Genomic DNA, 22,334 nt, shown 5'->3' with positions numbered 1-22,334 from the left:
TTTTTGTGGTGGCAACAAATTGGAAAAGGAGGGTATGTCCTTCAATTGGGGAATGGCTGAACAAACTGTGGTATATGCGGGTGATGGAATACTATTGTGCTAAAAGGAATAATAAACTGGAGAAGTTCCAGGCGAACTGGAGAGACCTCCGGGAACTGATGCAGAGCGAAAAGAGCAGAGCCAGAAGAACTCTATACACAGAGACTGACATTCTGTGGTAAAATCGAATGTAATGGACCTCAGAACCAGTAGCAATGCAATGACCCAGGACAATTCTGAGGGATTTATGGTAAAGATGCTGCCCACATTCAGAGGAGGGACTGCAGGAGAGGAAACATATAGGAAAAACAACTGTTTGATCGCATGGGTTGGGGTGGACATGATTGGGGATGTGGACTAGAAACTACCACACCAATGCAACTACCAACAATTTGGAAATTGGTCTTGATCAAGGACACATGACAAAACTAGTGGAAATGCGCATGGGTAAGGGGGGTGCGGGGGGGGGGGTTGAAGGGGAAAGGAGGAGCATGAATCATGTAACCATGTTAAAAATGAATATTAATAAATGTAATAAAAAAATGTAAACCCCTTAAAGGTAGGGAGTACTTCCTTTTGTATTTCTATTCCCAGCATCATCTAGTCCTGAACTCTATTTTTTGAAGAGACAGTGACAAGGTAGAACATGTCTAAGTGGCAGTGGCCAAGATGATGTGAGAACATGAATTCATGTCTTATAGAATCAGTTCAAAGAACTAGAGCTATTTAACCTAAAGAAGAGTTAGGCAAGGACATGATAGTCTACATATTTGAAGGACTCTTTTTGTGTGTGTGTGTGAGAGAGAGAGAGAGAGAGAGAGAGAAACAGAGAGAGAGAGAGACAGAGAGAAACAGAGAGACAAAGAGAGAGACAGAGAGAGACAGAGAGACAGAGAGACAGAGAGACTTGTTTTGCTGAGCCCCAGAGGGAAGCACTAGAATCTATAATTGGAAGTTGGGAAAATTTCAACTTAGGCTAAGAAAAAACTGTATTGGGCAGCTAAGTGACACAGTGGGCTTAGAATCAGGAAGATTTATCTTCACGAGTTTAAATCCAGCTTCAGATATACTAGCTGTGTGACCCTGGGCAAGCCACTTAACCCCATTTGCCTTAGTTCCTCATATGTAAAATGAGCTGGAAAAGGAAATAGCAAACCATTCCACTATCTTTGCCGGGAAAACCCTACAGTGGTATCAAAGAGTTGGGCATAGCAGAAACAACTAAACAAGAAGGAAAAACTTACTAAAACTGAAGCTATCCAAAAGGTGACTCAGGGAATAGTGAATTTGCATCACTGGATGTCCCCAAGCAGAGGTTAGAGAATAATTTCTTTGTTTGTGACATTGTAGTTGGTATTCTCAATGTGGATAAATTTTGGACCACATGATCTATAAGCCTTCCCATCTGATGTACATTTTTGGGGGTTGGCAAAACAATGGAGTTATCACTTAGTTTCTCCTTTGCCTATTCAGTTTCTATTCTTTGCTTTGCTCTTTTTTTTATTCTCTAAACATTTTTTGTTTCACTCTAAACCTTCTTTCAAAAACATTTGATTCAATTCTCTCAATTGAACTAGGCAGTAGGAAGGCTTTTCTCCTTTCTTTTCACTTACTCCTCTAGCAAGATGATAAATAATAATAATAATATTTATATAATGCTTTAAGGTTTGCAAAGTGCCTCATTTTACCCTTACAACAACCTTGGGATCCAGGTGCTATTATTAGAACCCCCATTTTGCAGATGAAGAAGCCAAACTAGTAGCAAGTTAAAGGACTTACACACCTCATATGTACCTGAGGTCAGACTTGATTTTAGGCCTTCCTGACTTCAGATCCTGAGCTCAATCCACTGCACCAGCTAGCTGACTAACAGTAGTTTACCTGCAAGTAAGTAGTTGTTAGTTCCAAAAGAAAAACAAATAAAGCATCATCTCCTCAAGTCATTGTAACATTGCTCCAGTCCCTCTATAATTGATGAAATACAGCAGAACCTCATTTTAGGTGACCATTACTTTCCAAGACTCTTCACTTAAGTTGAAAAGTACACATAATAGCAAACCCCATTATTTAATAAGTATTTCTTATGCGAATATACCTAGGAATTTCATGATTTTTTTATGGCTTACCAGAGCTACCAGCATCACTACTCTTGTACTTTGGGACCATTATTAATAACTAAATAGTATTAATGAAATAAAGAGAAGCACTGCTCTGACTTGGATGCAACTTATTATAGGGGAGAACTCTGGACAAAGACTTAATGATTGGAACTAATGTTTGGTACAAAACGGTAGAGTGACTTACAGTAATACTTCCTCGAGCCAGAAAGAGTATGACTGGGTGAATTGCTGTAAGACTTCACACAGCTAGGGGAAATGGAGTGGATTTAGCTCTGTAATAAAATTTTTTTATTTTACATATTTTTCTGCTTTAATATTTTTCTGTTGCCAATCAGATATACCTAAATTCTCATATGTTGAGTTAGTATAAAATGAAATTCTGGTGTACCTCAGTTCTCTGTGGTTCTTCCTGATGACTTTCATGACTAATCACCTGTTTGTGGTGCAAGAGTTATGGGTGGGGTGCTACTAAAGGAAGCCTTTATAAGGACCTTTTTTTTTAAAACTGTCTCCCCTTGTCTGGCCAGCTTGCTCAGATAGTCTGCAATTGCCAGATTCTTGCCAATACACTGATACAGAGAGTAACCAGACCCAACTATTATCTGCAAGAAGGTCTTCTCATAGTATTTACAGTAATTTCTAGAAATATTCATCTATTTTGTTTGCCAGTTTTACTGGCATCTAGTTGGGCAAAAAGTTTATAATAATATCCTTTATTTCTTCTTTGTCTGTTATACTTAGAAACTCTTCTGAGAAAGAAAAACAAACTGACAGCAACAGATTGCTATTGCCTTTTTCTCCTGTTCTTGCTGATTGGTTGCTATCTATGCTACTGAACTGGTTTTTTAATTAAAATTAGAGCCCAGGGGATTTGTGGTCTTAAGGGGGTACATTCTATCAAACCATGGTAGCTTGATGAAATCACCTTTTTCGTACAGTGGAAATTTTTGTTTAGTGTACTGGGATTGGTTATCAAAAAAACCGGAGCATCCTATACCTTGGTCATTACTGGAGAAAAGCCAGTGACTTTTCCTCCCATTTGAGTTTCCTCTTGTAATTTCCTTCTATTCCCCAGAGTATTTAATCATTACAGTTTCATTTGCTTCATATCTGGGATAGTGCACTGTTTGCAAAATTTGACTTTATGTTAGTTAACATTTAGATTACTTTCTGATGAGATTCTAGAGACATCCCCTGCCCCTCCATGGTTAGGGGAAACAACCCTTCTCAGAAGATATCCAAATGCTGGTAAACTTCAATTTCAAAGAGTGACTTTCCTCATCTTGTTCTTGGCTAGCCCTACTTGGAGTCCACAAATCTCCAGGAATGAGCACAAGTACCCACACAACATTTTTTCAGTGCCTGCTATGTTTAAGAGATTGTATTAGGCACAGAGTATACAAGCAAAATGACAAAAAACAGTCCGTGCCTTCAAGGAACTTACATTCAACTTCAGGAAACCTAAATTTACCCAGATAAGAGAATACACAATCATTTTAGAAGGAAGAGAGTACCAGCATCAACAACTAGAGAGATTGAGGAAGGCTTCTTAGGAATGTCAGCATGTAAGCTGAGAACCTAAGAATTCTAAGATTGGGATGGGGGTGGATAGGAGGGAGTGCATTACTTACATCAGGGTCAGCCTGTGGAAGGAACAATTGCCCAGATATCCACATCTCAGCTCTTCTACTTACTGTTTCCATGACTCTAAACTTTCATTTTCTCATCTATAAATCCTACCTCTTGGGTTTTTTGTAAGGAAGTGGTTTGTAAACTTTAAAGTACTGTCAGTATTGGCTTATAAACTTTAATTTGCTTTAGTATATGAGCTATTACCTTCTTACTCTTTGTTTTAAAATTTTGGTTTGTATATTTTGTTTTTACATTACCTGCGTTTCCCCATATCGCCACCCTCTACCTTCCAGATAGTTTTTCATAACAAAGAACTAAAAAAGAGAAAAAAAGTTCAGCAAAATTAGGCAAACCATAAACCGAGCCTAATATTTTATGTAGTTTTTCATTCCCATAGGCTTCTACCTTTACAAAGAAGGAAAAGAGGTACATTTTAGTAGTTTTCTTTTTAGAGCCAAGTATAATCATTATGAAATCATCATTCAGTAATTTTCATGATAATTTATATATATATATATATACATATGTAAAAACTACATTTAAATAATAAGTTTAAATTTAAACATTGGTTTTTCTGGTTCTGCTTACTTTGCTTTATTACCAGTTCATAAATCTTCCTATGAGTCTCTCTTCATATTCATAGTTTCTTACAGCACAGTAATATCACATTACATTCATTACACAAGTTGTTCAATCATTTTCCGACTGATAAATGTTTACTTTGTTTCCAATTCTTTGCTATACAAAATGTGCTGCTGTGAATATTTCAATGTATTTAAGGCTTTTCTTTTTACCATTGACCTTTTGGGGAGCATATGCCCAGCAATGGAATCTCTGGATCAAAAGATAGGGACAATTTAAGAGTACTGAGCTTAGAGTAAGAAGACCTGAATTCAGACCCCACTGTATATAATTAATAGCTATATTAACCCTGGGCAAGTCATAGATCCTGTCACAGTCTCAGTTTTCTCTTCTGTTAAATGGGGAAAATAATAGCACCTACCTTTCAGAGCTAAGGGAGGATCAAATGAGATAGCATTTGAACTTGCAAACCTTTAAGCACTATGTAAAACCTAGTTATTATTATTATCATTATCTTAATATAATTTCAAATTCTATTCAAAAATATATATCCAAAAAATACAAGAATGGTTAGACAGGGGCCAGCTGAGTGGCTCAGTGGATTGAGAGCCAGGCCTAGAGACAGGAGGTCTTAGGTTCAAATCTGAACTCAGACACTTCCCAGCTGTGTGACCCTGGGCAAGTCACTTAACCCCCATTGCTTTGCCCTTACCACTCTTCTGCCTTGGAACCAGTACAGTATTGATTCTAAGATGCAAGGTGAGGGTTTAAAAATTTTTTTAATTAATTTAAACAAATTTTTAAAAGAATGGCTAGACAATTAGAATTAGAACTCTCAATTTCACCAGCAGTACACTAGTATATACATCTTTCTATAACTTATGATCTGTTACTATTATATATATCACATTGGAGGAGCAGGCTTTCAGTATAACAATAATGTGACATTTATATAGCACTTACTGTATGCCAGGCACTGTACAATCATTATTTCATTTGATCTTCAAAATATCACTGGGAGGTAATAACAATGATGGTGAGGATAATGATAAGTAATGTTTATGTAGCACTTAGTATGTGCTAGGCACTGTGCTAAAAGTACTTTACAATTATCTCACTTGTTTCCAGCTCTAAGGAAAATCACCCTACTTAAGAACCTTCAAGGTAGGTGGTCTCCTGGTCAGTGCTGTATTAATGACACTGTATTAATGACATAAGGATTAGTGTGTCCAATCCCATAAACCACAATAATAAATATAAGCCATATACTGAATGCTTTTGAAGCAAAATCTGTACGTATTGCTAAAACAAAACAAAAAAAAATCTTCAGCTCTGTCTGGTATCATAGAAAAGCAAGCTTCTATTTGGTTCACAGGAAAATCCTCTTTGGGATGGAACTTCATCTTCATCCTATTTAATGCACAGTCAGATAACCAGACACCTTAAATGATGGGAACAAAAGCTACTAAAATCCTGTTCAGGATTTTTTTTACTCAAATTAATGAGAAGACCATTAATCAGTGCATGGTAAAATTAGATTAAGTTCCATTCAGCTTTAGGGCAGACATTTTAGGATGCTGTTTCTATATCCATCCTCCTTCCCAGGGGGAAGCTACATCACTGTCCCCTCAGCATCCAAAATGTACAGAAAACCCAAGGAACAAAATCTAGGCATCAGATGGTTGTAGTGATGTTATGTAGTAGAAAGAATTTTGGGCTAGGAGAGCATGGTTGGAGATTGGGCTCAGTCATGTGCATGATAGGATTTAGAGCAGTGATTCCCAAAGTGGGCACTACCACCCCCTGGTGGGTGCTACAGCGATCCAGGAGGGCGGTTATGGCCACAGGTGCATTTATCTTTCCTATTAATTGCTATTAAAATAAAAAAAAATAATTTCCAGGAGGCTAAGTAATATTTTTTCTGGAAAGGGGTCAGTAGGCCAAAAAAGTTTGGGAACCACTGATTTAGAGCATCTAGATCAGTGATTCCCAAAGTGGGCACCACCGCCCCCTGGTGGGTGCTGCAGCAATCCGTGGGGAGCAGTGATGGTCGCAGGTGTATTTGAGGTCAGTGAATAACTGTAAGGGGGCGGTGATAGTATGTGACAGGGGGCGCTAAGTAATATTTTTTCTTGAAAAGGGGTGGTAGGCCAAAAATGTTTGGGAACCACTGATCTAGATGAATAGATCATCTAGAATTCTGACTCCTCATTTTATAGAGGAACAACCTGAGACATCAAAAGATTAAGTGAGGGCAGCTGGGTAGCTCAGTGGATGGAGAGCCAGGCCTAGAGATGGGAGGTCCTAGGTTCAAATCCGGCCTCAGACACTTCCCAGCTGTGTGACCCTGGGCAAGTCACTTGACCCCCATTGCCTACCCTTACCACTCTTCCACCTATGAGTCAATGCACAGAAGTTAAGGGTTTAAAATTAAAAAAAAAAAATTTTTTTAAAAGATTGAGTGATGTGACCAAGGTCAAGTAAATAGAGTTAAAATCTAGACCATCTGACTCTAAATCCAATGAACTTTTCATTACTGTGAGGCAACCCCATTGCCTCACAATTCTATTGGTTCTTTAACCCTGGTCAACTTACTTAATCTCTTCAGTTTCTTCATCTGTGAAATGGGAATAATATCAATGGGAAGGCTTGTAAGTGAAAAGGAAACCCATTATTTCTGGAGGTAGCCTTTTCCACTTTTAGGAAGTTTGCGTATTGGGAAGGTTTTGTAATATTGAGTATCCCCCCATATCTTAAACCTAAATTTGCTTCTTTGCAAAGGCCCCTTTGGGGCCAAACTATCCCTTTTGTGACAACCTTTTAAATTCTTAAAAACAGCTTTTTCTCTCTCCCTTATATATACACATTGGGTTGAGAGCTGGCCTCAAAGCCAGGAAAGTAAAGTCTTGCCCTGGCACATGTTGGCTGTGTGACTCCAGCAAAGTAACTCTGCCTTTCAGTGTTCTAGATAACTCTTTCAAACTATATGATATAGAGAAAATGGCAACCTGAAATGGTGGAGAGAATAGTTCCTGATGCTAATAAAATCACAAGTCTCTGTCTTTAGTTTATTTTAGTTCACTCAACTGCTGGAGAAATTCTGAGGGAAATGGAGGGAAAAGGAAGAACTCTGTGTTTGAAATCATTATTTTATGTAGCCTCTACATCTCTCACTCTGGGCTCCCAGTTAGCTATCTCAGGTTCTAAATGTTTTCTGGGTCAGAATTCCCTGCAAACCATAGCTTGCAAACTTATACTGATAGCTTTTACTTTAGTAGTGAGGAGCATGATGCACTCAATTCATAGAAAAGTAATTTTCATTGAGTGGTTCTATAAATAAAGTAATAATATCAATTTTCCTCATCCCTAAGTCTTGAACTTATTCTTCCACAAGTAAATAAATACCTAATTGGTGTGGGTCTTTATAAATGAGAGGATATACACATAGGTCAGAAATGATCATGGTACATACATGGCAAGGTAGCTCCATGGTAAGGGCTCAAATCCAATCATGCCAGGCTTATTGGACTTTGCTATAACACTTTAATTGTCAGTTTCCTCTATCCTTTGATTCCCTTTCCTTCTTTCTGGGAAACCTCCATTTTGAGGAAGGGCCTAGACAAATTGTGCTTCATTCTCTGAAGCTTTCTGTCATGACCCTACACAGGTTCCTCTCCCTTCCCTTCACCCCACTTTTCAACTCCATTTTATGTGTTGTTAATTTTACTTAATGCTGAAAAGCCATTGCTGTCTTCTACTGATCTCAATGTATTAACTTGTTACCAAACTTGTTTTTACCAGTTATTCTCTTTTGCTCCCTACCTAACAATGATTTTCACTCCAGCTGGTCATCAATTTATTTTCAGAATCACTTAAGACCCTGTATGACATGCACTAGCAATCAGCTTTGTCACTAGATCTTTTAATCATTTACACCATCTTCTAAGCTGTGCTGTGGTTAGTAAGCCTCTCTCCTGCAGAGAAGTTATAGTGGTTTTGGTCAACATTTCTTCAGCCTCCTCTTGTGACCCCTGTGGAGGAACTACACTCAGGGCTACCCATAAATAAGTCCTCAATCTACTGGAAATGCTGTGTTAACCAGCTTTTTCTCTGAAGAGAAGGCTCTATTTTCAGTTGTCGGTCTTGGCCAATAGTTGTGAAATGCTCTGATTTTTCCAGTTAGCTCTTTGATTTAGGATCTATGCTAGTTTTCCCAGTAAGATGTTTTAGCTAGTGGCTTAGAAAATCTTCCTCTTCATCAAACTATACCAATAGGTACCAAGTCCTCATCTGACATCAGATGTGCCCTTTAATCTCTGCTTGGAATTCTTAAGAGCTCTTCCTTTTCTGAACTCTTCTCTAAACTTCTTCCAATTACCTTAAGCTATATTGACTCCTTGGGTATATAAGATCCATTGTCACTTAATCTTTGGTAAGAGACTCAATATAGTTTTTAGATCTTATCATATCCCTAGCTGAAGTGAAGTTCCTCAGGACTCTATTTTCTCAAACAGAAAAGACTTTGAGAAATGTGGTAGTAAAGAAATGGTTTTAACTTCTCCCCACAAGTCCCTCTTTTATGCAAAATAGTAATTGGTGTACTAGTTAGAGAATCCTAAAAGAAACTGTTGACCTTTTTCTCATATTTCCCAACAAGAAATCATAACTTGATATCTTTATGTATTTTTTACATCTATGCTTGTATAATTTCTAGACATTTTCATCTCTGTTCAAACTTTACAACAAGCTCTTTGAAGTAAATAGAACAGAAATTGTCTGATTTTACAAAGGAAATAACTTGGACAGAGAAGGTATAGGATTTACCTAATAGAGAGTTAGTGACAAGGAAGACAAAAGAACCCAATGTTCCTGACTCAAAGAACATTTCCTGGTAGGTCTAGATGCTTTGGAAGTGATTAATGGACCAAAGAAAGAGATGCTTTTTGGATCTAGAGCTTAAAGAGTTCTTAGTAATTGTCTAGTTAATTTTACATAAGGGGAATGACATGATCACATTCAAAAGTAAGGATAACAAAGCTGGGAATGGGACTGAAGGTCCTTGATTCCAACTCTAGCACCTTCTTCACAGTAAAACACTTCCTTCCATACATGCTTCTGGCAAAACTATATCATAATATTTTTAAATTACTGGGAAATGTCTTAAGTTTCCTTTGAGATCAATGGGATCTCAAAAAACTCTTGTATCTTGTCCTTGAATGGCTAAGACACTTGTTATATAAGACTTTTTATATATTATTATATAAACTGCCCTTTCCCAGCAGGTATTTCTCTGATTTGAGGATTTAGCAGTCATCAGCACTCATGTTTCTCTCTCAGGGGGCCGTATATGCTGGAGAATTGCAAAGCTAAGGTTTTTTTTTCTGTCAAAACAAATGGAAACAAGAACTTTATGACTTCCCAGGACAAAAAGCAAATACAACTTCCCATCTGGTTGAAAATATAGACCTTTAGTTTTTGTTTTTATTGAATCAGTTTGACTTAACCATCTTTATTACAGGCATTGCTCTGTCTCAAGAATTTGGAATTTACAATTGTAGCTTTTATGACAATACTTTGTCTTTTGAAATTTTATGATATATTTTTCTCTGACACATCAGATACCACTCAACAGATACCCCAACAAATCACTTTACTACGTATGTTACTCTGAAAAAAAGGCATCAGCCTGGCAAAGGGAAAAGAATCCTGGCTCTTAGGTCAGGGGACCCAGGTTCAAATAATATAACATGTAAATATAAACATGCAAACATGCTTCATGTACCATGTAAACTTATAAACAAGTAAATACAAGACATTTCCAGAACTGCTGGAAGGTAATTTGAGAAGGGAAGGGCTTAGGAGCTGAGAGGACAGGGAGATGCCCCCTGCAAAAAGTGAGATCTGAACTGAGTCTTGAAGAAAACCAAGAGGGGGTAGAATATTCCAGGTATGGGGGACAACCAGGGCAATGATACTCAGATAATCTACTTTTGAAGAGATGGAAGGTCTTCTCCTACGAAGGAAAGGTAGAAGGAAGGTATAATGTTTAATAATGCTTAATATTATTAATATAATAATGTTTAGTAGAGCACTGTGTATAGTTGTGCCTCATTAAATTCTGTTGATAGTGTCTAATCTCAGACCTTCATCCCCTCATCCATCTTTTTACCTTCTTATAGCTTTCTCCCAGCTTGGCTTTATTCATATAATGGATCATACACTCATGAGTAATGATAAATCTGAGTACACTCCTTGAAATTTGTCTACCCTAAAATGTGGTGATAGTGTTTTGTTTTGTTTTGTGATCGCCTGATGATTCCTGCAATTGGTACCCCTTTCTTACTGGCAGAATACTGTTGAGATGGCTGAGTGACCTTGGTAAAATCACTTCAGCTCTCCAGGATTTAGTGGTGTCATCTATGAAATGGGAAAATAATGCTTGCATCATAGTCTTCATGAAGTTATGAGGAAAAACACTTTTATGGGCCATAATGAGAGGGAAGAATTAGATGCTCCTCATGGTTCCATTCAGCTCTAAAACTATGTAATCATCACTTAGATATGATTACACCATAATCTTCCTTCCTTCCTTCCTTCCTTCCTTCCTTCCTTCCTTCCTTCCTTCCTTCCTTCCTTCCTTCCTATGTTCCTATAACTTATTATGTGCCAGGTACCTAGAATTCACTCCTGAAGTAAGTATTAAGTATCTATTCCTAAACTTCATATGTAAAGATAGACTGTATGACTAAGTCAGATCTGATTTCCTGGAGCCTCTCCTGGAACAGACATCAACTAGGAAAGAAGTCAATTAGTAGCTATTTTGTAACTATTTTCTTCAAGCCTCTTAATCATTTCTTTGCGAACCTGGGTTGTGTGTTTGTTCATCTTGGTTTTTTGTTTCTTTCTTTGCTTGGTGCTGGTTCTCTTACTCACCTACACAACCTGTGGGATCAGTAGTACAGAGGAGTTTTGTTAGAAGCTCTTATTGAAGCACCCTATTTTCCTTACTAATGTTAAAGGGTCTCCATCTTAGGCCAGGGATTATTTCTTTGGGTTTCATATATATGATTTCATACTTGCTGACTCTCTCCTTGGATCAGTTACATCTCAGAGGCCTGGGCTCAAGAAGCCAAAGTTGTGGGTTCCTTCCTTGGGTTGGCCAGTGAGCTTTAGCCATAGGCTATCCCCTAACCTTAGCCAGATGGTCTTGCAGATGTGTGTCACTGGTCACGAGGGGATCTGGGTAAGACAGTTTGGACATCTCCCAATGCAGACCCAACCACTAGCCAAACAGCTCAGAGCATGTGCTTTCCAGATGGTTGCTTAGTAACATCATCCTTTCATACAAAGGATTGCATACTATAATTTTTTATAATTATTTTCAAGTTGTTTCCCAGGCATTTTCCAGCTTCCCATTTTGACTGTAAGCACCTTGAGATCAAGAAGTATCTCTTATCCTTTTCCCTCCCACTGACCCACAAGACCACATGTAGTTCTCTGCCCTCACTAGGGATTCAGTGAATGATTAACTTCATTAGAGGGAGGGCTTGCTGTTTGATACCCTAGTGAAAGCTAATAAAGTATGATTTAGAGGAACCTAACACTTTAGTATTACTTATTGGTGGGTGTGTTTCCCTGAAGCAACATGAATAATTCTTTGACAATCATTTTTGTACTTTAGAGTCATCCAGCCTGTGTGGTTCATATGGTCCATACATAGAATAAGTGCAATGATCTGATGAGAGAATTCTTAAAAATGCATGCTGTAATTGAACTTATGCAGTAAATGCTGAATATTTAATTCAGGAGTAAATACTCTGTGCCTGGCCCATAGTAAGTGTTATATAAAAGTTAAAGAAAGAAGTGGGGGGTGAGGGGGAGGAAGGAAGGAAGGAAGGAAGAGAGAGGGAGGGAAAGGAGGAAGAGGAATAGTGGAAGAGAGAAAAAAAGAAAGGTAGAAAGAAAGGAAGAGAGGGAGTGAGAGAAAGAAAGAAAAAGTCCCTGCCTTCAAGGAGTTTAACATTCTAATGGGTAAAGAAAAGCTAACTGAAAAGGGATTTGGGAGTGGTAGAAAAAATTCTGTAGCAATGAGTCAGAAGTTCAGCCTGGAGAGAGATCAGTATATCTTTGGCCTGGTCTTCCTTCTTAAATTGGAAGTTCTTGGAGGAAATAGACAATCAGAAGATGAGATCTCGGGGCAGAGAGCACTTTTCATATGAAAAGTAACTGAGGAATGGAATGAATTTCCTTGGTTTCTCTGGAATGGTAGAGAAAGTTCTGGGGAGATAAGTCAATAGCCTGAAAAGAGAAATTGATAGAGGTGACTAGAGGAAGGAAAGAAAGAGGGAGGGAGAACATACATTCTTACCACATTCTGAAGACTTTGCCTTCATATGATCCTGGTCCATGCATGTATTCCATGGACCAAAGGAAATCAAAAGGGAGGAGAAGGATTAACTTGTATATTAATTTATTTTCAGGTTCTCAGAGACGGAGGCTCATTCCCGCTCTATCACTTGATACCACCTCCCCAGTAAGGAAACCTTCAAACAGTGCTGGCGTCCGCTGGGTGGATGGACCAATGAGGAGCACCCAGAGGGGTCTAGGGGAACCCTTTGAAATCAAAGTCTATGAAATTGATGATGTGGAGAGGCTTCAGCGACGTCGAGGCATTGACAACAAGGTGAGAGCTAACTTGAAACACATTTTGGGGGCTACCAAGAGGATGTCTTCCTTTTTCATATAAAGGGACAATGGCTGGGTGACAGTGAATCATGATTCTTTCCATAGAGAGCCAGACAAGAGGGTCTAAAGCTTAAGTAGACAGATATTGACTAAAACATCAGCATTGTGAGACATGGGAAGGTAATCCATGGAGAATGTTGTGGGTGGTACCCCTATCAGAGATGTTAGAATTCCTTCTATCTAGTATGTCTGAAAAATAGCCTTGCCTTTATAAAGTCAGAGAAATGCACCTTTGACATCTGAATTTCCATTCTGTATCATTGATGCCACAGACCCAAATAAGTATGTGCCCTTCTAGTACAGGGTACCTTCTGTTTTCTCTACGGGAAGACCTGGAGCTCCTGCCCTCTGGGCAGATCCTAGTCTGAACAGAGTCAGCCCTAGGTAGTGTATTGTCGACAAAATCATCATATTTCTTGGCGCAGAGACTTCATTAAGACTCCTTGGGTTCTTTCCAAGCTTCCAGATGACGTGTCCCTGGTTTATTCAATATTTAGTGATTGGACTTGATAAGTTTGACCTCGAAGTCTTTCTCTCTTTCCTCCCCCAATACCCCTCCCAATTGCCCTCACTGTCTATACACCAGGAGGTGATCTGTTTCAATGCAAAGCTGAAAATTCTGGAGCATCGCCAACAGAGGATTGCTGAGGTCCGGGCCAAGTATGAGTGGTTAATGAAGGAACTGGAGATGACCAAGCAGTATCTGATGCTGGATCCCAACAAATGGCTCAGTGAATGTAAGTCATGAGGTTTGTTTTCATCATTGTGGCGTAAAGTGCTTTCCAACTAAACAGTTGGACCTCTAAGCCTGCAGCAGAATTAGACTCTCTAGAAGTAAGCAAATCCAAATTCTCATCAGATGGAGACAGAACTATAACTAAGAAAAGATGACAGGAACTTTGTACTAGGATGCCAAAATTTAGATGATGCTGACAGAACCATCCAAGGGCACACTTCCTTCCTTTAGGTGGTCTCACTTTAAGTGAGCTCTAACTGCCATTCACTCCTTTTTTTCTAGGCACAAAAAATCCCTACTTACAGCTCTGAATAGAGATATTTGAAATGAATAAATAACCCCACTTACCAAAAGCCCAAAAGTGAAGGATTGGATGGAGAGGGGGAGGGTAGTTGGGAAAGGAGATGCAGGAAAGGGTGGTAAATATTGCTCCTAATAGATTACTTCTTATGTGTCTCAGTCCAGAGCACCTGAAAATGAGATTTTTTTTTCTTTTCTACATGTGGCAGAAGATCACCCAGACATAAAGGCTGTATTATAAATCTGTTCCCACACCACATAATCACACTGCATTTCTAGCCTGAAATTGAAAAGCATTTATAAAACTCTTAATAGGATAGAATTTGCAATCTTAGAAAAAGGGGAAAAAATACCAGAAGAGTCAGGAGGAGGTAGGAAGCCCCACAGCATCATTTTAGTTTAATAGAAAACCCAAGATCTCAGTGACCATAGGAACCCATTTCTGAATAGTTCTTGTAGTGTTTTTTTTTTAGTATTTTATTTTTTTTAGAAAAATTTTTCATGGTTACATGATTCTTGTTTTTACTTTCCCCTTCACCCCCCTTCACACACACTCCATATCCAACATGCATTTTCACTGGTTTTAACATGTGTGATCAATCAGGACTTATTTACATATTATTGATAGTTGCATTGGTGTGGTCATTTCCAGTCTACATCCCCAACCATGCCCGCATCCACCCATGTGCTCAAGCGGTTGTTTTTCTTCTGTATTTCCACTCCTGTAGTTCTTCCTCTGAATGTGGGTTTTTGAAAGACATTTCAGTTGTTGCTTTATTCATTATAACATATCTTATTTATCAAATTGTAAATCTAAACTCGGTCTCAAATCTTACATTGATATGGGATCAATGCTTAACACTTAGCTTATCGGGGGTGAAAATAGTTTGCCAGCTGCAGTAATGACTTATAGATATATTATCCACTTAATATAATGGCGGATAGAGAACTGGCCTTGAGGCATGGAGGACTTGGGTTCAAGTGCCGCCTCTGACATATACTGACTCTTTGTGACCTTGGGCAAGTCACTTAAATTCTTTGTGCTCCAGGCAATTCTTTGAGGCTCTAAGAAGCAAAGGACTGGTCAATCTGCATTAGTAGAAAGATTTTCCATCCCAAGGAAGCTCCCTATGCCAATGAAGTCACAGATCTGGTCCTTATCCCTGTCCTTTATATTTTACAAAGCATATATTAAGTGATCTTGCAAGATTACACTCTTGGAGAGTGCTTAGCCCGAACCTCTTTCACCAAATCTAGGACTCTTTCCACTAATGAATCAGTGCTGATTATGTGTCCCTCCCCAGCCAGTTCCATCACCTAATGTAATATATATTACATGTTCTATATAATATATTATTACATATAATAATAATAACCTAAAATGAAGTTGGGGCAGTTGGGTGAATAGAATAGGATAGATGGATAGATAGATAGATAAGATAGATAGATAGATAGATAGATAGATAGATAGATAGATAGATAGATAGATAGATAGATAGATAGATAGAATGCTAGGCCTGGAGTCAGAAAGACTCATCTTCCTGAGTTCAAATCTGGACTCAGACACTTACTAGTTGTGCAACTCTGAGCAAGTCACCTAACCCTGTTTGCCTCAATTTCCTCATTTGTATAATGAGCTGGGAAAGGACATGGCAAAACACTCCAGTCTTTTATGCCAAGAAAATCTCAAATGGAGCTATGAAGAGTCAGACAGGACTGAGATGACTTCACAACAACAACAACAACAACAAAATGAGTACAATCATAGCACCTATTTAGCAAAGTTGTGAGGCTCAAATTCTTAGCACAGTGCTGGACACATAGTAGGTGCTATATAAATGCTAGGGATGAGGATAATGGACATGTTTTGTTTTGGGAAAGTCGCATTACTTCCCTGCACCTCAGGTTCCACACTTTTTAAAAGACCCATACTTTCTGTCTTAGTAACAACTCTGGGACAGAAGAGCAAAGACTGGGGTTAAGTGACAACTAGGAGGTGCCTGAGGTCAGATTTGAACCCAGGCCTGGCTCTCTATCCACTGAGCCAGCTAGCTGCCCCCAGATTCCACATTTTTAAGGTGAGGGGCTGGATTCCACAGCCCAAGATCCTTTCTGCTGAGGTTGACACTAGTGAAGAGGTTTCATGAAGAGAAAGCATCTTAAGATGATTTTCTTCTTTGTCCTATAAATTAAGACCTTCTACATATATACAGAGTCCTGGAGTGCCAGGTGAGTATAAAGGGGACTTAGATCCTCCAGCCTGAGCCCCTAATTTTGCAGGTGAGACCTGAAAAGAGGAAGATACTAAAACATGGCAAGTTAACAGAGCCAAGACTAGCGCTTGGACCTCCTGACTCCTGGACCAAGGCTGGTACAACAGGGATTTATCAGCTTTTCTTTCTGGCTTCCATTCCTAATCACCCTGTGCCTGGGTTAATTTGGGTGCTTCCAGGATGCAATTCATCATTCTTATCACAGAAAAATTACAGTTTTGGAGGGGCCATGTTCTCCTTGTCACCCTCACTTTTAGCTGTGGCCCCAGACCTTTCTTCACTCTTCTCAAGTCTACCAATCAACTCCGCCAGCCAGGAGGTGGCAAGGGAAGTCCATCGGACTCCTAAGCCAGTACTGTGATGCTCTATACCCTCTTTGGTGAAGCCTTGGCATGTGTGCATGGCCAGCACTTGGGTAGTTGCTCTGTCCCCCCTCTTCCCAGTGCCCAAGGACATTTTTTGCACACCCCACCCCTCTGTCCAGCTGCCCAAAGCAAGCCCTTTCTCCCTCAACTCTCTCCGACAATGGAGGGGGCTCACAGACAGCTTGAATTTGCCCTTTGGGGATTCGACCTGGGAAAAGGTTGGCCAACCCTGCTCTCTACAGTATGGAAGAGTGAGATCTTGAGTCCTAAATGTCATCTAGTCCTCAAAGCTTAGTGATAGAGCTATAATCCAACCCCACTCATGAGGAGCAATAAAGAGGACCCAGCTTCCATTCCCAGGATGGTCAGTCACCACCTGGGTCCAAGATGGCCTCGGGTCCCTTCTGGCTCGAAGGCTGTGAACCTGTGATATTTCCTGACCAGCCACCACGTGAGTGGTAGAGTTACTGCCTGCGGCTGCTTGGGAAGAGATGTGTGGTCCCAACACGGGAACATCTGAGAACAGGCATGCACTGAAGCCTAAGAAGCTGTAGGTAGAAATACCATCCAGGTGGAGTCCATAAAAAGAGAGATCCTTCCTCTGGGCAAATCAGTTTCTTTTGGTTAACAAAGAATAAAGAGGATCTTTTAAAAACATTTTCGTTGGCCCCCAGAATCCTAACTTCTTTCTACTTGGACTAAGACAGTCTGGTGGAATGACCATTGGACATGGACCAAGGAGACCTGGTTCTAAAGTCATCTCTGACAATGACTGATTCTGTGAAACTAAGAAAGTCATTTTACATCTCCGAGTCTCAGTTTTCTCATCCGTGAAATGGGAATAGTAATGTTTACACTCTCTACATCATAGGGTTGTTTGTTATTTTAAAGAAGGTGCTCTGTAAACATGAAAACAATCAGTCCAGGATTCACTGAGTAGCCACTATGCCTCAATGGCTAAGGGATAAGGGCACAAAGACAGACATGAAATGATCTATGTTCATAAGGAGCTTAAATCCTATTTGGGAGAGAAAACATATGCATATACATACAGATGCATATACAAAATAAATACAATATAATCTAGGGAAGAAATTAGCCGTTGGAATGTATTCATAGGAGAGCAGGAAAAAACCTCATATGCTGAGCTTAATTTGAAGGAAGTTAGGGATTCTAGGGGTGCAGATGAGGAGGGAATGCATTCCAGGCCTGGGAAACAACCTTTACTATGGCACAGAGAAGATAGAATGTATAAAAAATATGTATAAATTGTATATAAAGAATAGCAAAGGGTTCAAATTTGGCTTCAGACATTTCCTAGCCATGTGACCCTGGACAAGTCACTTACCATTCTTCTGCTTGGAACCAATGTATACCATTGATTCTAAGATGAAAGGTAAGGATTTAAAATTTTTTAAATAAAAATTTAAAAGATAAAGAGAGCAAAAACAATCAGTTTTACCAGTTTGGCTTTATAAACACTATATAAATATGCTAATAAATATTATAACTACGATGTAAATTTAAACACTCAATAAATATTGTGGAATGAATGATTGACTAAAGGAAGCAGAGGTACATTTTAGCTGAGAAGCAAAGGGGCAGACCTCAAGTTTGAATTCTAACTCCAAAATCTATTAGTTATTTAGCCCAGGGCAAGTCACATCATCTTTCTGAGATTAGGTCTCCTCATTTGTGCCCTTAGCTCAAAGTCCCAGGCTGAAGATCAGATGAGATAATGTGCTGTTTAGCTCTCTGTACATTTCAACTATTATTATTGAATTAATTATTAATTATATAATCATGTCTATAAGTATATAATGTGGGATATTACCTGCATAATGCTTATACAAGTAATCGTTATAATTAATACTAGTAAGTGAGTTTATTTTCAGTTTAGAGCAGGCTTAGTTATATGTAGGATAGAGTGTAAATGATTTTTTTTTAAGAAAAGGGGTCTAGATTGTGAAACCAGGGAACCTCAAATAAAAGACACCCCCTCCCCCTTTGCAGAGGTGGGAAGATCCACCGAGATGCAACATTGCGTATATTTTCAGACTTTTTCCCTTCCTTTTTTCTGATTTTTCTCTTCTTTGTTAATATGTTAAAATATGTTAACATTTATGTTAAGATGGAATGACTTTTTGGAAGGGTGAGGAACACTGGGAGAAATTTTGGAAGGGCAAAAACAAAAGATAAAAGGGCGAAGTCACCAAGGCAATAAAGCTTGCCACCTGAGCAGGACATTCAAATAGATCTGTCTTCTTTCTTTCCACCACATTGCCACCACCATCTCTCTTCTCTCTTGCAGTTGACTTGGAGCAGGTATTGGAGCTGGATTCCTTGGAGTACCTGGAAGCCCTCGAGTGTGTGACTGAGCGCCTAGAAAACAGAGTCAACTTCTGCAAGGCCCACCTCATGATGATCACCTGCTTCGACATCACCTCCAGGCGCCGATAAAGAGAGAATCACCTCCTCACCAACCCTTCCCCCGCCCCCCCAACCCATCTTCCACCTCCATCCCACCCATCCACAGCCCAGGACTCCCCAGAAACAGTCATTCTCACCTAGGCCCTCTGCAAAGACAGCACCCCAAAGACCATGGAATGAGGATGAAGGTCGGCGGCAAGTCTGGAGCAAGCGTTGAGCGGCAGGCGATTTTTTTTTTCCTTTCGTTTCTCTAGGAAGGGTGCCAACATCAAACCCACAGTGAAGCGAAGGAGCAAAAATGCCGGGGAGCCAGAGGGATATCAAAGGCCCCGCGAGACTGAAAAGAGCACTTTGAAGAACTTTCAAGGACACGTTTGTACATACAAACTGTGTGAGGAGCAAAGGCAACCTTGTTCTTTCCTGGCTTTGGCCAAGAAAGGGGAAGGGTGGAAGTAGGAATGCTGCTGCCGAGAGCTAAACAAAACAACAACAAACAACAAATACCCCGAAAGACTGTTTAAGTGCCTTGCAAATCTTTATTATCCAAACATTTATGTTCATACTTTCTTGTGTACAGATGGTGCTAGTCAAGAAAATTACAAAACAAACGAAAAAAGGAAAATCAACCACATTTTGGAAATGTATTAATGTATTTACAGCTCGTTTTCTCCTGGTATTTTCTCCTGTTTCTGACTTGCTGTTTCTAAGTAACTTGTGTTTGTAGAGATATTTCCTAATCAGTACCACATATGAATAAATGTTAACTGTCTTTTATGGTTTACCTCCAGTAAGGCCACTCAAACAGAACGTGGATACTGCCTGTCAATAGCCAGTGTGTTTCCAACAAGACTTTGGGGTGCCAGGTGATCTTAGCCACTGCCTTTCACCATCCTCATGGACACTGGGCTTGGCTTGGGATAATTGAGTTTAAGGATCACTTGGGGTTTTGGAGAATGGACGAGGAGAAAGGGGAATACCACCCAAAAGCTAGAGGGATCTCTTTCACCCTCCTCCTCAGCACCCTACCAGCTGACATGGCATCAGTGGGCTTCATGTATGGTCCCACCTGGGAGTCCTGGCAGACATTTGGATTCCTATCACCATGCATCTATCATTTATTTGTGTCTTGAAGCGCAACCCCATGGATTGAAATTTCTCATTTTAACTTTTATTTCCCCAAATCCTTTGAAATAGAAAGTCTGAGCAAATGCAGAAGTCTCATGATTTAGTTTGTGAATTTGTTTGGGGTGGGGGCAGTCTTCCATTCTAAGACCTATCCAAAGTATTTATTTGGTACTTAGAGTATGGCACAGAGGTTGGGTTTAAATGAATGCAACTTAGTGTCACATAGGAGAAATGATCTTATGTAATACCTTCTGATCTCTAAAATACTATCAGAAAACTAAGAAATGAAGAAGTCTAATTCTTCCAGGGTCTTCAGTTGTCATGGATCTGTAGAAGGATGCTTTGGCCTTGACCATACTTCTCTTCTCTCATCCCTGGAACACAGGGGAATAGGGAGACATTTCCTTTTCCTCATCCCCTCATATATATTCTCCCAGACTGTGTTCCTCAAAGACAGAGAACTGAAGCCAGTAAGAATGGGTAGTGTGATGGAATAAGAGGAAGCATGCTATAGTTGGGCACTAAAAGTAGAGTTAAGAAAATGAGACTGTGGGCAAGTCATTCCACCTTCTGAACCTCAATTTCATCATCTCTAACTCCACAGAATGGCCATGGGGTTCACAGGATGTAAATGCTTCAAAATACTTTGCAAATTTTAAAGTACTATATAAGTATCAGATATTATCATATATGGTTCCCAGATCCTAGAAGACAATGCCTTTATACACAAATTAGAATGTGTATCCCCACAGCATTGCTTTAGGAGATTATCCCCATTTTACAGATCAAGGATGTTGAGGTCAAGGAACTTCCCTGATAACTGAAAGGAGTTAGCAACAGAAGCAAGCACGAAGTACAAGAAAGAACCTTACTTTCCACTCCAGAGCTCCTTCCACAAATAAGCAGCAATTCAATGTAGTGTTGTTTTTCATTAGCTTGTTTCCAGGCGTCTTTATAGTAGACTAGACCATCTGAGACATCTTCTACCAGGACACGAGATGCCATTACATTTTTAGGCAAGTCCATTAAAATACCTACTTCTTCTTCCTGCCCCTATCCACATGAGTACACACATGCGCATGCACACGTACACACACACACACACACACACACACACACACACACACACACACAAACTCAGTCATGGTGTTGAGACATTGGAATCTCACAGCCTACCCTGAAATCAAATACCATCTGTTTGAAGTCTGATGGGTTTCTTTTCAGGTGGGGAAAAACATTTGGACTTCAAAGCATCATCTTTGGAACCTTATGAATCAGGATATGGTGAAGCCTACATTATTAAATCCCTTACTGGTTCACTGCCCCCAGTGAATTACAATTCCAGACTTGAATATTTCATATAAAACTATTGTTCTGCACTCCAAAAGGAAGGTTTTTCTTTGGAGAGAGGCTTAAATTCAACGAACAGAAAGGACTGTGTTGTAGAGAAAGATTGATCTGGAAGAGATTTGATCATCAGTGTAACCATCCTCTTCATCATCTATAACTATTATTCTTTTCCCCAAAGCCAAGGATAGGTACCCCTCCCCCAGCTCCTTACTTGTGAATTCATTTGACAGATTAATCTCATTATTTTGCTAATTGCTCTTAATTTCTTGTACCTATGAAGGTCTCCAGCGATGACTAGATTGCTCAAATTCATCCAAAGCCAAAATCCTTATAGTCTTTGTTCTATGCCAATCTTTCCTTGAGGTCTGGGAAATTGTGCTGTGTTTTCAATGAAAGGTCTCTGGGACTTCTATTACAACAAAATCAGTTGATCATTAATCCTATTGCTAACCTGAAGTTTATGGCCCCATGGAAGTCTTCACCATGTTGCCTTTAACAGGCCATCCTCCGAATGCTGATACCTTTCAAGTAGGGAGACAGTGGAGAAATCTCCAGGGATTCAACATCTGAATTGATATGATTCTTCCTTGGGATTTCTTTTCATCTTGCTTCCAATAGCATTTCTCCTTTTGTACTT

The 22,334-nt window shown here is 39.4% G+C and overlaps 1 protein-coding gene across 1 annotated transcript in view; it reads left to right on the top strand.

Moving 5' to 3' along the window:
• The window catches only part of KIF26B (kinesin family member 26B), a 632,023-nt gene extending 611,613 nt beyond the window's left edge, over positions 1-20,410 (top strand). The window contains exons 13-15 of the mRNA XM_044674977.1: positions 12,854-13,056; positions 13,705-13,855; positions 19,104-20,410. Coding sequence (XP_044530912.1) covers positions 12,854-13,056; positions 13,705-13,855; positions 19,104-19,252 — 503 coding nt within the window. The 3' untranslated portion in view covers positions 19,253-20,410. The remainder of the gene's footprint in view (positions 1-12,853; positions 13,057-13,704; positions 13,856-19,103) is intronic.
• The last annotated feature ends 1,924 nt before the right edge of the window (positions 20,411-22,334 follow it).

This window comes from Gracilinanus agilis, chromosome 4, assembly GCF_016433145.1.
Source record: "Gracilinanus agilis isolate LMUSP501 chromosome 4, AgileGrace, whole genome shotgun sequence".
NCBI lineage: Eukaryota > Metazoa > Chordata > Mammalia > Didelphimorphia > Didelphidae > Gracilinanus > Gracilinanus agilis.
This window is presented reverse-complemented; position numbering and strand designations above follow the sequence as displayed.